The sequence below is a fragment of the Accipiter gentilis genome, chromosome 6 (genome assembly GCF_929443795.1).
Source record: "Accipiter gentilis chromosome 6, bAccGen1.1, whole genome shotgun sequence".
Lineage (NCBI taxonomy): Eukaryota > Metazoa > Chordata > Aves > Accipitriformes > Accipitridae > Astur > Astur gentilis.
Genome location: NC_064885.1, coordinates 17,181,924 through 17,196,984, shown reverse-complemented (window position 1 = coordinate 17,196,984; position 15,061 = coordinate 17,181,924). Strand labels below are relative to the sequence as shown.

The following is a 15,061-nucleotide window of genomic DNA, read 5'->3' as shown; positions in this document are numbered from 1 at the left end:
AGTCCATTCTGTAGAGCTGAAAGCCATGTAAATCTTTTTTCTTTTGCTTTGGTATTTGGGTAGTTCAAATGTGTGTTGTTCTGTAGCCTACTAGTGATTATCTGAAAGGTTTTTACCAGGGCAAGGACAAGGCTCTGATCTCTGTGTTGGGGGATAATGCTGCTAGTTCTTTGTCCCTGGTGGTACAGAAAGACAGCAGAGTACCATTTGGTCCCTCTGCTTCTTTACCTCTTATCTCTGAAAAATGTTTGCTGAGCTTGCCTGCAAGAAGAGGGCTCTTCTCCGTGCATGGATAACTGGTAGTTGGCATTTCAGTAAGAAAGTCACCTTTGTTCTAGAGGTGCACAGCCTTGAGTTCTGTAGTGCTGTGAATTCTTTGAGGTAGGGATGGTGGTGTGGGCTGACTTAGAGGTGCTTGTTATCTCTGGCATCTGCTGGCACTGGTAATGGACATCATAACGTAAGTAAGCGGATGGCTGCATTTTAAATATGCTCCTGTAAGGCTGAAGGGGACTGACAATAAAATAAAGCTGTATGCTGGGTCATGAACTTGAAGCAAAACCTGAAGGAGGATGCCAGTGCTGCATGGACCCTACTAAAGGAATTCTGCTTGTAAGACTACTTCACCTCCTCTGGCCAGATATTGTGTATGACAGTAACTGACCTCAGGTGTGTGTTTTTAGCATGCTAAAAGTTTCAAGGGTTTCCCAGGGGGTAGTTTCCCCCATTCTTTATTGAAAGACAGGGAATTCCTTACTGCTGTAGGGGCAGGTGCAACTATGTGAAAAATAAGTGACTGGTGTAGAGCTGGTCATACCCAGGTTCTGTTTGGCCCTGAATGTTGTCTTATGGGTTAGGATGGGCTTTTTGGGGGGGGTTGGTTTTTGTAGTTCTGATACTGCAGTTGGGATTGTGATCTACATTTACACCTTAAGAGCCAATTCCTTAAAGTACTGACCCTTGTGGTCTTGTGCAGTCCTAATACAGTTTCTTGCCATTAAAGTTAATCATAATAGCTCAGCATCATCATGTGTTCTCTGAGGCAAACCAAAAGGTTCCATTTCTTGTGACATGGTAATGGACTTTTACAAGGCTTTGAACAAAGCTGAGGAACAGAACCACTCTTGGTGTGAGTGTGTGTTTTGGGTTTTGTTTTGGTTTTTTTTTTTTTAATTAAAACATAGTGAATTGTAAGAAAAGTCACAAAATCAAAACTTTTGGCATAGGTCACAAAGAAAGACCACCTATTAATTTTAGCAGAAGGAAGCAGCAGAGAAGGGCACTTCTACAACGTAGAATGTAGGTATTTAAATGGGATAATTAGTTGGATTTTTATGCATCTGGTATTTTATTTCACTTGCATTTTTGGCTTTGAGCACTTTTAAGTATGCAAAGCTGCTTATGTGTGGGGAAATCAACTTCTTGGAGGGATGGCTTGGTGCACAAGATCAATCTTCCTTTTGGTTTAGGATGATAGAAAAGTTGTTTCATGCTGTGGTGGTGCATTGGCTTTTTCCTCATCGAGTGTGTTCATAAATATTTAATGTCTGAATTACTGGTTTTCATCAAAAACTGGGCAAGAGAAATAGCATACATGGTGGGGTGGGCAGCTTCTTCAGAATAAAGAAAAATGGTGTTTTCTTAGAAAAAAGTGAAAAATGGACAGTTCTGTTACTTGCTACTTCTGCAGCTCTGTGTTTGTAGTTCCACTGCTGTAGTACTCTGCCCAGAGCAGGGGTGGAAGCATATAGCCCATCTTCATGCCTTTCCTCAGCAGCTGCTGCAGCAGAGCTGCACTGTAAGTAAGTAGGGCTACCCCTCAAGGGGCAGGAGATGGTGGTTCCTCAACTCCCAGTAATTTATTTCTTTCAGAACTCTACCATACAGTCCTTCTGTGTTCCAGCTGCAGCTGGGTGGGTTCCCTCTCGGACAGTTTATCCAGTGCAGTTTTTAATCCAATATTCCATATGTTGTTTTTGTATCAGAAAACATTCATATTTTAGTAAACAGAGTTGTATATGAGGTAGTGGTAGTACTCAGTGACAAAACTTTACAAATCCCTCATGGCTGTGTTGGGCATGCTGTGCTGTAACTGGAGGACAGACACCACTCCCAGCAATGCACTTCCTTTTCTAAGCACCTCATTCACACAGATGACTGTTTGCCAAATAGCTTTTTCTTTCTCTAAAACCACCCCAATTTACATTAGGAAAAGTTGTAGTTGACTACTCCTTTGTTAGTTGCAGAATAGTTCTTTTATTGTATAGAAGTATTTTACTCAGTAATACTTGAATGAACAATTTAACCATTTGTGGTAAACAGACTCAAAATCACTTCAACAATCATATTGATTTTATACCATTAAGGCAGAGGAACTGCATTGTGTCTTAGACTGAAACAGTCTGTTAGAGTTGTCCCCACTTTTAAAAGTGGTATTTAGAGAAGTTAATGGCAACATTTTCTGAATCTGCTACACTTTCCACAATCTCTTGAATCCAGGGGAGGTAGCTGGACACTCTCGTATATACACCGTATTTTCCTTTTTCAGCACAGCCCTCCCCCCAGCTTACAATCCCCAAGAGAAACCAAGTGTTGTGGTAAGGCACTGTGAAAGGGCCACCGCTGTCCCCTTTGCAGGTGTCTGCAACCTCAGTGTTGTAACCTGCACAGAACATGTTGTCAGTAATGAGTCTGTGTGTTGACCGCTGACAGGTCTCCATGTTCACAATGGGCAGCCAGACTTTCATGAGGAAGCGCAGAGTCGAACCTCTGTCATGAGTGGCACCCCATCCGCTTACCATCCCTATTCTTCCTTCTTCAGATAGCAGGGTGGCAAGGTTAGGGCTTGGAAGGCAGATGGGAATTGCATACTCATTAAAAATAACATCACTGCTCAAGTACAACAAGGCGATGTCGCTGTTGTAGTGATTTGAATCATAATGTGGATGTGTCCAGGTCCGTTCCACACCAATCTTCTGTTCTTTGAATTCTCTTTGGTATTTGTCGAAGTCTCCTGCAGTCATGACAAGTTAAAATGTTAAGCAAACTAAACAGCCTGCACAATATTGTCATGGGGGAACAGGAATGCCAGTGAATTAATGCTTTGACCTTCTGTCCCAAGAAGGCACCAACCAAAACAACTCGTGCTCTGTAACAATAATTTGTTACACTGCTGATCTGATCCTGCAAATCAAGCTTACCTGTTTGTCCTTTAAGGGGACGACAAGGTTTTTGACTGGATGAATAGATACTTACAGAGATTGTGGCTTCTGGGGTAAGGATTTTGCCATAAATACCATCAGTGCTTTGTAGTAAGCACTGTATTTTGAACAGTTTGTCTAAGCTTCCGTGGGACTTGGCATTTTCCCCCTCAGGTGCATGAACTAAGCATTAAGATGCAGCCATAGATAAGGCTGAAGAATTGTTTCCTGTCAGTTAACCAGTGCTGTATTCTGTTTGCTCCTCTTGCACGTCTCTCTCCTGGAGGTTCCAAGCACAAGACTGTTTATTGCAGCATTCCTGCTGCAAGCGGTTCCAGTTCCTGCTATTGTAACCTGTGCTATTACAAGGGAGAGGGGCTTTCTGCTCTTGAGGCAGTTACACGCAAGGAGGAGCAGGTAGCACAGCAGGAAACTAATCTTAAGGCTGATTAAAAAAACAAAACTGGCTTCAGAGCAGACTGTCACCTACAGGAATCCTTCTTCCTTCTGCAGTGTACACTAAGAAGCACTCAGTCTCTATGCTCAATGAGTTTGTCAAAATGGGTGACAGAAAAAGGTAAATCTGTGCCTTACACTCCCAGGCTCTCCCCGAAAACAAACAGGACCAGCTGGAGCCCCTTTGCACTTACCCATTGCCAAGAAAATGTATCTCACCTGTAGCTTACTGTGTTCATGTACAATGAAAGCGTATTTTAAGTAAGCAATTACCCCCTGTTTATACAATGTACAAATTGCACTCACCTACAGTAACATGGTGTGGTCTGATGAGATCAAGGCAGTGAGCAGCAGTGACCACCCAGCGACTGCTGATTAAACTCCCTCCACAGAAACCAGTATCTTTACTATTCCGGATCAAAACCTGTATGAAAGATGAGGAAGAACATGTCACCAAGGCTGTGTTGGGTATGTATGCACACTGTCACTCACACTCTGGTCAGTTGCAGGCTCTGTATCTTGAAAATAACACTTCTGACAATAATGACTATAGTGCACCATGATGATACCAAAATGGCAATAAAATGACTGCACATCTGTGACAATGGAGCAGAATATTATGAACTAAGCTTGACAAAACCAAATAGGATTAGAGCTACGGTGACTGGCATTCTTCTAAGGAAACAAGTATGACTGATTTTTTCATGTGGCTTCAAATTTTTTGGGGGTAGGGGAGAACAGTAACACAAGGTGTATTTCGTTGGTACTCAGGGTAAAAAAGAAGAGCGCGGTGTTTTTCTACATGAACAAGGGACAGAAAAGAATTTTTTACTTTCCTAGTTGTCAAGTGTAAGTGCAAGTACGAGTGGAGAGTCAGAAACTTATTTTCCTTTTATTGGTAATAAAATTTGAAATGATCTACAGAGTAGAAAATGGAGAAGTAAAAACACACTGCTTGGTGTTAGATGTTTGTCTTGTCTATTCAGAATTATAAGCCCTGTTAATACCTCAGCATCTCTTCAATTAAACTCCTCCCTGAACCTGTTACTTCATGTGTTAAACTGAAGGAAAAACTTAAATTTTGGTACTCTGCAGTTTCAGTGAAGTTAGTTAATAAACAAATAGTGGAAGAAGGTGCAACACAGTCTGGCCTCCTACCTTGGTCTAGTTCTCGGAGTATGTTTTACATAAGCCATTTTGCTTAATTCAATGTACTACTGATGCTTTTAATTCTATTCAGTAGTGCTTGAACAAAACATTGCAAAATTACCTGAAAATTCTGTCTTAACTTATGAAGAACTAGAATTTTTTAGAAAAAATAATATTAGAATATATAATACAAGATTCAATTACGAATTGCCTGATGCAATGAAAATTTAAAACTTCCTTGATGGTAACACTTTATTTCAAGAAGAAACTGTATAGGGCAGGCAGCATTCAGGCTATATTCCCTTTCATGCAACCCAAAATCAGGTCTCACTTGATCAGAAGGAAGGCAGCTGGTGTTCGCCCTAGAAGTGTGTAAGGTAGCAGAAACCCATACAATTCACTAGTAGTGACATTTCAGCTTGCAAAAGTGCACAATGACTGCATGGTTGGTCCCCACAGGGTCAGTGTACTGTTTTTTCCACCTGTAAAATACCTCCTGAGGTGTGGAATGGGAAAATCTTTTTGTGTGACAGCAATAAAATAGACTGACGGTAACCTGAGTTTTTTTAGATCAGTCTGTTAAATTTCTATGCACATGCCTGTAAACAGTAATAGTACACTGATGAAACAGAGACAATAGAAATAAGTGAAAATTAGTAACAAAGAAGGACACACACACACACACAAAGCCCAAAACCAAGATGAAAAAAACCAAAACAAGATAGTGGAAATAAAAGAAACATTTCAGGGAAGTTCCCCTACTTGCCACATGCCACTCACCTTCACATTTGAGCCCTCTGTTTTATCTTCCTTACTGTAACAAGTACAAAAAGCTCAGCATTCTAACGAAGAATCTTACCTGGTCATAGAAAATTTTTTGTGAAAAATAGCACCAGCCATTCAAAAGCATGGCTTCTCATCAAGAACATTTAGAAATGAAGAACCTGAATAACAGAGCAGGAGAAGACTGGATTGATGTAGTTAAGAAAGTATTAAGCTGAGATGACTGAAGTGCACAAACCTAAGATATGTATCATCAAAAAGACCTGGAAAACCACTTTATAATGCTTGATGAACTCTGCTCCAGATGGAGGTGATGATGATAAAGTAAGAAAGCATTTCAGGTGTGGTATTTATGGCCAGACTGGAAGAAAAACATTACCTGCCAGGGGCAATAACCACGACGACACAAAGTTCCCCCCATTATCCTGGAGTCATTGTGCTCTAAGGTAGAGCTGATGTTTACCCGGACGAACTGAGGTGTGGCTGAAATGTTTCCCCAGTCACTGCTCTGATTAAGCCCATCACGCATGGTCTGAACGGGCCCTGTTTTGCTCTGGGCAGCGCTTTCCCCTGTTTGGTTTTGCCCAGCAGCATTTTCCACCCTTTCTTTCTGCCAAGCAGCAGGTGCCATGGTCTTGTTCTGCCATGCAGGGCCTGGGGTTGGCTCAGTCTTCAGAACCAGGCCTCTCCGGGGCTTGCCAGTCCTGACAGTCCTCTCCACTGCCTCGTCCTGTGCAGGGACAGCTGCCTCCTGCCCAGCAGTACCATCCCCCAGTGGTTTCTGCGTCATGGAGTCCACCAGGGTCTTGTTCCAGCTGGAAGCATCTGCCACCTCAGTTTGTCCAGCATCACCCTCCATGTGCATGCTCTGCCCAAAGGCATCCTTTAAGGGCCCATTTTCCCCAACAGGACTTTGTTCCAGCTCCATTTGCCTAACTGCACCCTCCATACTCTCATTCCACTTGGCTACATCATCATCCCTGTGCTCACGCAGTCCCCTCGGTAGCCTTTTCTGCCCCAGCCGCTGTTCCTCCAGAGCCTGCCTGGCTTTAATCAGGCCACATGGAAATGGTGCTGGAGGGAGGAAAGACAGCAAGAAAGATTTGAGTTTAGGGTGTGTGGTGTCATGTCGGACTTTTAACACAAAAGTAGCACTTTTCCTGTCCAAATGTCAAACTTCGCTTTCACCACCCACCCCCGCCATCATCTGACCAAGGCGTCTAGAGCTAATTACCGAGAAACAGAGCACACAGCCGTGCCTTTTCTGAACCACAGGTATCAGCCACGGCTGGCTACTCCGGGAGCAGTCCGCCAAGGACTCCCTTCAGGACAGAATCCAAACCCAGCTCTCCCCTTGCAACAGGACACTTTAACACAAAGCTTTAAAGATGCTTGTCATGTCCCCTTGCTTCCTAACACTGCGGTTTAGCTTCATAACTCAGTTTATCCAAGCCTGTGCTGCTGTTAGGAGGAAGAGGCCCACCCCAGACTGTACTACTGCTCCTTTACCCAGTATGGGGACACTGGATTACAGAGACACCTGACTGAGAAGAGCCTTAAAATTTAAAATAAACACAACATTATAAATAAGACAGATGTTTTCCACACACTAATTGCAAGCTGCAGTAGCTGCAGCATTTGTAGCTCTTCTGCAACTAGTGAAGAGGAAAAGACAGTGCCTGCAAATCTGCTCTTTACCCCAAGTAACTCCGAGCTGACCCTGCTTTACCTGCTTGAACACATCTCTTCCCATCCTCATGCAGGGTGTAATCCTTTGCACAGGAACACACCACGTGAAAGGCACTGCTGCCGTCCCTGCAATACTGCCAGCACCCACCATTCTTATACCAGCATTCAAACTTCTCTGCAATGGAAACACACAGGCATTCACTTGGTTACTGCTACGCACGGACCCCTGAGCAGCGTCTAGCACTATTATTATACAAAAGAAAGCAGGAAAAAAATCTGCTGAAATCTTGCAGGGAAACAGAAGGAACTACCTCTTACAGTTCCAGAAAACCATGCTGACTTGTAGCAAACCAAACATGTTGCCTTATGTCTATTGTTCTTTGCCCATTTCTACTATTTTCTTACTTGCCAGCTTTGTCTTGAGGCCACAGCTGGGCTCTAGGCCTGTCTGCCTGTAGAGCAGGAGCAAGAAAATGCCTGGAAGAGCAAACACTTCTAAATGCATCCATTTGTGATCCATCTGCACATCTTATCTTTTATATCATGACAGATTTAAACTACTAGGTGTTTTGGTGGGGGCCAAATCTACGAGAAATTGACCGAGTTTTTTATACATTGTCACATTAAAAAAAAAATCATGTTTAATTGCTTCACTGCAAAAAGAAAAGGTCAATAAAAGCATGTGGGGGAAAAAAAATTATGATTCATAGTTTCCACGTCAGTTTGGCTTTTGCTGTAATTTCATGCCTCAGTCATTTGCAAACCAGATACTGTATTTCAGAGGACCAAAAATCTGGTAAGAGGCAGCTTTTTTACTTCATTTTTCATCATTTGTATATTACAACAGAAATACAATATTGTTTTGGTTTACACTAAGCTTTGGCTAATTTGATGCATTTACTCCATAAAATGAAAAAGAGAACAGGGCCTCACCATGAACAATCTCCAGTGCAGGTGTCTATGGCAGGAGTTACTAGACTTATTATCCCTCTGCTTTCTTGGGGGAAGGTGGGAGAAGGCCACGTGCCTTCCTCAGGGCTTGCACAGATGAGTGCAAGAGCCCAGAACTGCAGCTGCTGTATGACAGGAGGTGGTGCTACCCTCCTCTTCCCCACAGCAGAGCTAGAAGTATCTACAGCCCCTGTCACAGCGCGATTCCCCTCCTAGAGTGGCGGTGCCCCAACATGTCATGTAAGAAACTACTGTTCTAATGTATGAAACTTAAACAACCAACCAGTTCTGTATCAGGCAGATAAAGTCGCCACTGATAACCTCAGTGAGAAGCCTGTGCAAAGGTTCAGCTCAAGTATCCAAGGACCAAATTTCCAGCCTTAATCCTTCCTTTACAATGAATTTCAATGTGTCTGTTCCTGGACTCACCTTTTTCACAGTTGTCTCCTCCAAATTTTGGGGGGCAGATGCAAAAGTAATTGTAGTGTCTTACTCTGCAGACTCCACCATTGTTACAGGGATTTGTACTACATGGATTTAAACCTAAGAAGAAACAAGCTTAGTGTAATTCCAGGAATTAAGAGAAGCCTGGCTTTAAATTGCCAGATAAGTCTTTGTGCTCAGAAGGGACACAAAAAATAGATATTTTTTTAAAATTCTTTTTTTACCTACCTTTGTAATTGAACCAAAACTCCGTCTGCAAGAAGAAATCACAAATGAAGAAAACAGGCAATAAGTGGTCATAATGGTTACTGAATAAATAATTTAGAAAACTGGGTATTTTAGGCTGCCTGTAAATTAACATTTTGAGTAGAACCACAAAATACATTCTCAGAGCAGATCTGCTGATCATCACTACGCAGCTCACTTTCATTTGCATCATGGGCCAGCCACAGAGCACATAAACTGGGTTGTATTGGAATGAAAATTAAACAGAAAGCTTAGATCCATAAACGCTGCAGCCAGTGAAAGGACTGTGGCACCAGCCTAGGATTTTCAAGTGACACCCCCCTCCCCACAAAACCTGTCAGTGCAAGGTCCCCAGCACCAACTGCTTCACTCTGAAGAGCCATTTCTACTGTGCTGCATTACCTGCTATGGAAGACATCACCTAAGCAACTTGGGCTAGACCAAGAGAAATTAGGCACCTCTATTTAAAACTGCAGTTCAAACTCCTGCTTCAGCAGAAGGTCCGCGGCTGAACGCCTGCAGCCCTGGTTCCCAGCTGGATGCTATTGGGCCTTGGGAGTGAGGTGCTTCTTCTCTGTATTTGGAGGGGTCTGATCAATGTCATGGTTTAACCCCAGCCAGCAACTAAGCACCACAGAGCCGCTCACTCACTCCCCCCATCCAGTGGGATGGGGGAGAAAATCGGGGAAAAAAAAAAGTAAAACTCCTGGGTTGAGATAAGAACGGTTTAATAGAACAGGAAAGAAGAAACTAATAATGATAATGATAACACTAATAAAATGACAACAGTAGTAATAAAAGGATCGGAATGTACAAATGATGTGCAGGGCAATTGCTCACCACCCGCCGACCGACACCCAGCCAGTCCCCGAGCGGCCATTCCCTGCCCCCCACTTCCCAGTTCCTATACTAGATGGGACGTCCCATGGTATGGAATACACCGTTGGCCAGTTTGGGTCAGGTGCCCTGGCTGTGTCCTGTGCCAACTTCTTGTGCCCCTCCAGCCTTCTTGCTGGCTGGGCATGAGAAGCTGAAAAATCCTTGACTTTGGTCTAAACACTACTGAGCAACAACTGAAAACATCAGTGTTATTCTTTGCATACTGAACTCAAAACATAGTACTATACCAGCTACTAGGAAGACAGTTAACTCTATCCCAGCTGAAACCGGGACAATCAAGCAAGTGGCCTCTGAAAATGTCAGAATCACGTTGCTGGATTGAGGCTTTCACAGAAATAGGTTTTGGATACTTGTAGGGAGTTCTGTTTAACATTTACACAACAAACTGAGCACTCCCTTAGAAAGTGAGATCTCACAGGTGCCTTGAGTGACCCATTCTGACTACCAAGCTGCAGAATCCATAGGCACACACCTGCCAGAGCCATGCCAGGTGGTTCAGGAAGGATTACTTACAGCTTGCTGTTAACTTTCCTCTCTTTTTCCTAAAATAGAGTTTCTCACCGTTTTCTCCTGTGAATGGAAGATCTCCTTAGCTTCCTCAAATGAACACTTTTCCTCATTGCATTCTCTCTCCAAGTTCCCTGGACGAATCTCTTCCAGAAAATAGTTAGCACGTTTATGGACTTTCAGCACCTCGTGTGCTTCATCTTTTCTCATAAACACTAGAAAAACAAAATTGAACAGTTGATACTGCAAAACAACAAACCAGAATCATTACAGTCACAGTCATGCATGCTTTCAGTTGAGGAAACAATACAAAGAAGGGGAGCGGGAATCTATGTAAACAGCCCAAAGGAAAATAAAATTAGTCTGTGTTCCAACAAAAGACGCTAGTAGTTTAAGCTTTCTTTTAGTGGATCAGAAAACTCACTACTGAGACTTGCAGATTAGTGCAGAAATAATTTTTTATTCCACAAGACTCTTGAGTATTGCAGCTTCTTCTTTGGAAGCTGGTTATATTTTTCTGCCTCACCATCCTGATTCACAACAATTAGTTGCCAGACTGTGCGTCCACGTGGATAAAGCCGAAAGGAGAGGTTCAGTTGCTATTTGGTGTCAGCTTTGTTGGATACTCGGTAATGGAGACACAGTGCTTTCCAGGTAGCTACTGTGCCCACAATAGGACAGACACCGCTCCTTCATTAAAAGAAATACATAGAGTGTCAGTTTTGTACTTACATTTAGTTCACCTCCACTTCACTTCACTAAGCTATCTGCCTTCCTCCTGCAATGTCTTAAGAGCTATTACTGCCAATAAATTAAGGGAGGAGTGGCCAGAAGAGGGACTATGGCAGTAAGGTCCTCCCCACATACCCCTGCTGCTCCATAGCAAATCTTTGCTATGGCACCTCTAGCTGAAGGACAGTGCTCCTGGGATTTTCCAGCCAGGATGCTCTGAAGGAAAATGAAGGCTCACTCAGTCCTTGTGGATGTACTTATACCACATGCCATCACTACTGAGAGAAGATGGAGGTTTTTGTTTAATCTCCAGAAGTGTGGCCCTATATCCAAAACCCATCCATCTGACTGAAAAACTGCTGCTAAGAAGTTTTAAGAAGCTCGCTCGCTTTGTAATCCTGACAAAGCCTACTAAAATTCATACAGCAGTTAACTTAACAGTACTCTGTTTTCCAAGTCATGGTTTAGTGTCCTAGACAAGTCAAAAACCTCTTACAAAGAACCCAGTTTTGGAGATGGACCATAAAGACACGTTTCTTTGCAGCTGCAGGATCAGTATCTATAGCAATGACCGAAATTCTAGAATAATATTAAATTGCTTCATTTCTAGGCAATTAGAAACAGCCCACAAAACCTCTTAGCTTAGAAAAGCTTTGGACAGCTCCTGCTGTCCGGTAATGGGGAAAATGTCTTTCACTTATATCAGTAAAATTGCCCTTCGCTGCCTCTTGAGTTCTGGGGTCACCTTTAAAAGATTTGCCTATTGTAAGCTGGTAACCCCCACAGAGGGGGTTGTATGCCTGTTGTAAAGCCTTCTGGTCTGCAGAGACCACTTCTACTTCTGCTCTTCCTCCTCTGCAAGGACAGCCATAACGATACGCGAGATCCTGTTAACACTCCTGTTCTAAACCTCTCTGAAGTAATTTCCAAACCTTGTGTAGTTGCTGTAGTAAAATCACGGTAAGGTCCGAGAGCACATGTTGAAAGTGCTTAATTTTATAGCTTCCCAAATTGGAAAAACTTTGTCATGCAAAAATAATTCAGATTTTGGGTTCAATGTCACAAGGAGAATACTTTTCAACAGGATAGTGGTCTAAGCAGGAAGTTAAGAAAGGCTCATTTCTCTTGGAAATATTCATTTTTTTTTCTTGTGCATTTCAGGAAGTGCTTCTTCAACCCACAGGACTTTGTGTTCAAAAAAGGAACGTAGTTTCAGTTTAAATGCCAAGACTGCCACCGTAAGACAATTAAGTTTAAAAAGTAATTCAGAAGTACCTACCTGAATATGAAAATGGACAGCTGCTGTTGATCGAGCACATCAGCAGGAGAAACATTACAAGTGAGGAACTGCTCTCCATTCTAGTGAGCATTCAGAACACTCTGACTTCCTGCCAATTTCCTTCAGAGGGAAAAGAAGGATGAAATTGGTATACTGTCACAAAAACAAGGGTGAATTAGCCTGCAAAAAAGATTAAGAAGTAGAAGCAAGAGGACAAGAGAAGGGGCAAAGAAAACAAATTCTACCCTGTTCATTTTGATCTGATGTCCATTGTTCCTCCACGCCACACCGATGCTGTACACTACAACAGGAATCGCAACAGTTCGCGAGCCCAGGATGTGGTGCAGGATCTGATCCAAAGCCCACAAAAGTAATAAAAAAAGCTATGCTGAACACAGGAAGCATGGATCAGGCCTGAAGTGAGAAGCCAGTTCCAGCAACAGCCTTGTTTAAACTGCGAAGGATCCCAGGCTAGGGCTGAGCTGCACACTTCAGCCAGCAGTTTCTAATGATGGCAGCTGCTGTGTAATTACTGATGCTCTTGTCAAGTAAGACCATATGCACAAACCCCAATGAAGAAACATCTACCACGTACCTGGCAGTAAAAGTTATAAGACAGAAGTTTGTACTTCTTCATGTTACCTTCCCAGGCTAAATAGTTTATCAGGATTTGACAGCACATACCTCTTTGCTGCCTGTATCATTTTTCCAAAAATGCAGGATCCAGAATGCATTCACTTTACACAGAACCATGCAATTATACTCACTTATTTCTTTATTTTTTTAGGGGAAGACAGGAGAGAGATTTGGAAGTACACCAGGAACAGCCATGAGGTCAAGAGGTTGATCATTAACCAGTCACAAATATTGACAGAGAAGAGACAACCTTCTGGATTCTATGAAACACATTTGAAATCCAAAATCAGAAGAAAATTGTGTGTGTGTTTCTACACATATAGATGGGTGCATTTAAAAAAAAAAAATTCCTTAAAAACATCCTCCAACAATAAAAGCAACTTCTTTGCAACAAATTTCTTCAGGAAAATCTGGAATTTTTAAGAGAAGATTTCTGACACTCCATCAGCTTTCAGTAGGTAAGACCAACTGATCTGGAAGATACACAAGCTGCCCTGTAAACCTCTGTTGAAATATGCAGAGCTGTGAGTGTGTAGGAGGATTCATAGCAGTCACTTGCAGGAAGGCAGATATTGCCCTGTAATAGTCACAGCTGCTCAATGACATTACAATTTCTGCCTTTAATTAGACCCATGTTTTACTGGCTTTGAACACAATAATGTTCTTCCTTGTAATTCAATGACTAGCAACGTCAGCCTTCTTAGAAGCAGGTATTCTTGGTGCAGGCCCTAGCTGGAAGACTGCTGTTCACAGCATTATTCTTTAACATCTGTTGATCCTTAAATCCAGTCCCAAATAAAAAAGAGGAGGGGAAAAAAGAGAAAAAGAGAGACTGAGACAGGAACACAGAGAGATGGCTGTCTGTACTCTTCAGTTTCAGCTTACCTCCAACATGAAGCACTTAGCCTGACTGTTACTTCTTTAATGCATGAATCAACTTCAGCACTTCCTTAATAAGCACATAAGCACCTTGTAAGTCAACAAGACTAAGTCCACAAGTTTAAGAGGTATTAAACCTCTTTGCTGACACCATATTAAATTTTTTACAAATCCTAATACAATTTAGTTGTACCTGAGTTGTTTTCATTTAAGAGTCTCATCACAAGAGCAGACTGAAGTTCTTCACTGATCCAAATATCGTCCAAATCTTGACTGAGATGTTGGAAACATGTATCACTACAGCAGAGTTAGTGTCACTTCTTTTTCTACAAGATTAATTTAGCAGGCTGAAGTGCTAAGATTAAAAACAAGTATAAATTGTGATACAAAACTTCATTTTGACTATTGCTACTTCCTATGAACTTATTGGTGCTATGTATCTTTCTTTTACTTACTGATATACACACAGACATATAGATACAGATGCAAACACACAGACACACATATATTTATCAGCAAGTATTAGTAATGCTAATATAGTCTGCAGCTGATTGCATTCACTAGAATAGGAATGAACAAAAGTGTTTGCTTAGCTTGCTCATTTGAAGAGCTTTATGGATCTGAGGATAAATAGAGCATGTGAAAGCCTGGAATTAAAGCTTTATTTTTTTTGTTGTTTTTTAAATAACACCAGAATTCCCACTGACTTTTACGGAAGTCTGTGGGGGGTAAAATCAGGCATTGAGTATGCAAAGAAGATACGGAGAAATTCTAGTGACCTGCTGAATCTACCTAATCTATGAGCACTAGAGCAAAATGTGAATGAGTGGAGGCAGTGATGATGATATTAAAATTTCATTGCATTGAGAGAAAAGTTATACAAATACAGAGCAAACCAAAACAGTTACTGTGGTTAATATGTTACAGTAAAGCTGAAATGACAGAAGTGTATCAGTACAGTGACTGGCAAAACACTTTTCTCCGTCCCCTCCTCCTGCCCACCCAACCAACTCAGTCATTTTACACTTCAAAGATGGAATTGTCTGACCATGGACTATCTTATTTTCTACAATGCTGTACAACTTCTCAGTATAACAGGGTATTATTTCTTGCCTGTATGGCCTAAGTATGACCATGCTACAAATAAACAACATGACCTGGAAACTAACCTATGTAAAAAAAAAAAAAAAGAAAAAAAAAGGAAGGAGTA

The 15,061-nt window shown here is 42.0% G+C and overlaps 1 protein-coding gene across 3 annotated transcripts; it reads right to left on the bottom strand.

Annotated features, from left to right (window-relative positions):
- Positions 1–2,241: 2,241 nt before the first annotated feature.
- On the bottom strand, positions 2,242–15,039 carry LOC126039189 (coagulation factor IX-like). Of its 3 annotated transcripts, none has more exons than XM_049801928.1 (9): positions 12,582–15,039; positions 12,337–12,456; positions 10,380–10,540; positions 8,901–8,925; positions 8,658–8,771; positions 7,318–7,452; positions 5,968–6,662; positions 3,963–4,080; positions 2,242–3,013 (listed from the first exon to the last, which is right to left on the bottom strand). In XM_049801928.1, the coding sequence occupies exons 2-9, from the start codon at positions 12,425–12,427 to the stop codon at positions 2,424–2,426; spliced, it is 1,929 nt and encodes a 642-aa protein (XP_049657885.1). In that variant the 5' UTR covers positions 12,428–12,456; positions 12,582–15,039; the 3' UTR covers positions 2,242–2,423. The 3 variants fall into 3 exon arrangements, with proteins under 3 accessions (XP_049657885.1, XP_049657886.1, XP_049657888.1); XM_049801929.1 differs by having other exon boundaries at positions 12,337–13,921; positions 14,045–15,039; XM_049801931.1 differs by having other exon boundaries at positions 14,045–15,039.
- Between the last annotated feature and the right edge of the window lie 22 nt (positions 15,040–15,061).

What these genes read in the sequence shown, in the direction of transcription:
- LOC126039189 (XM_049801928.1), bottom strand. Translation starts at nt 12,427, where the DNA reads ATGCTCACTAGAATGGAGAGCAGTTCCTCACTTGTAATGTTTCTCCTG. An exon ending in TCCATTCACAGGAGAAAACG is followed by an intron (nt 8,926 to 10,379) that starts GTGAGAAACTCT and finishes TTCTTCTTGCAG; the next exon opens with ACGGAGTTTTGGTTCAATTA. An exon ending in ACCACACCATGTTACTGTAG is followed by an intron (nt 3,014 to 3,962) that starts GTGAGTGCAATT and finishes TCATGACTGCAG; the next exon opens with GAGACTTCGACAAATACCAA.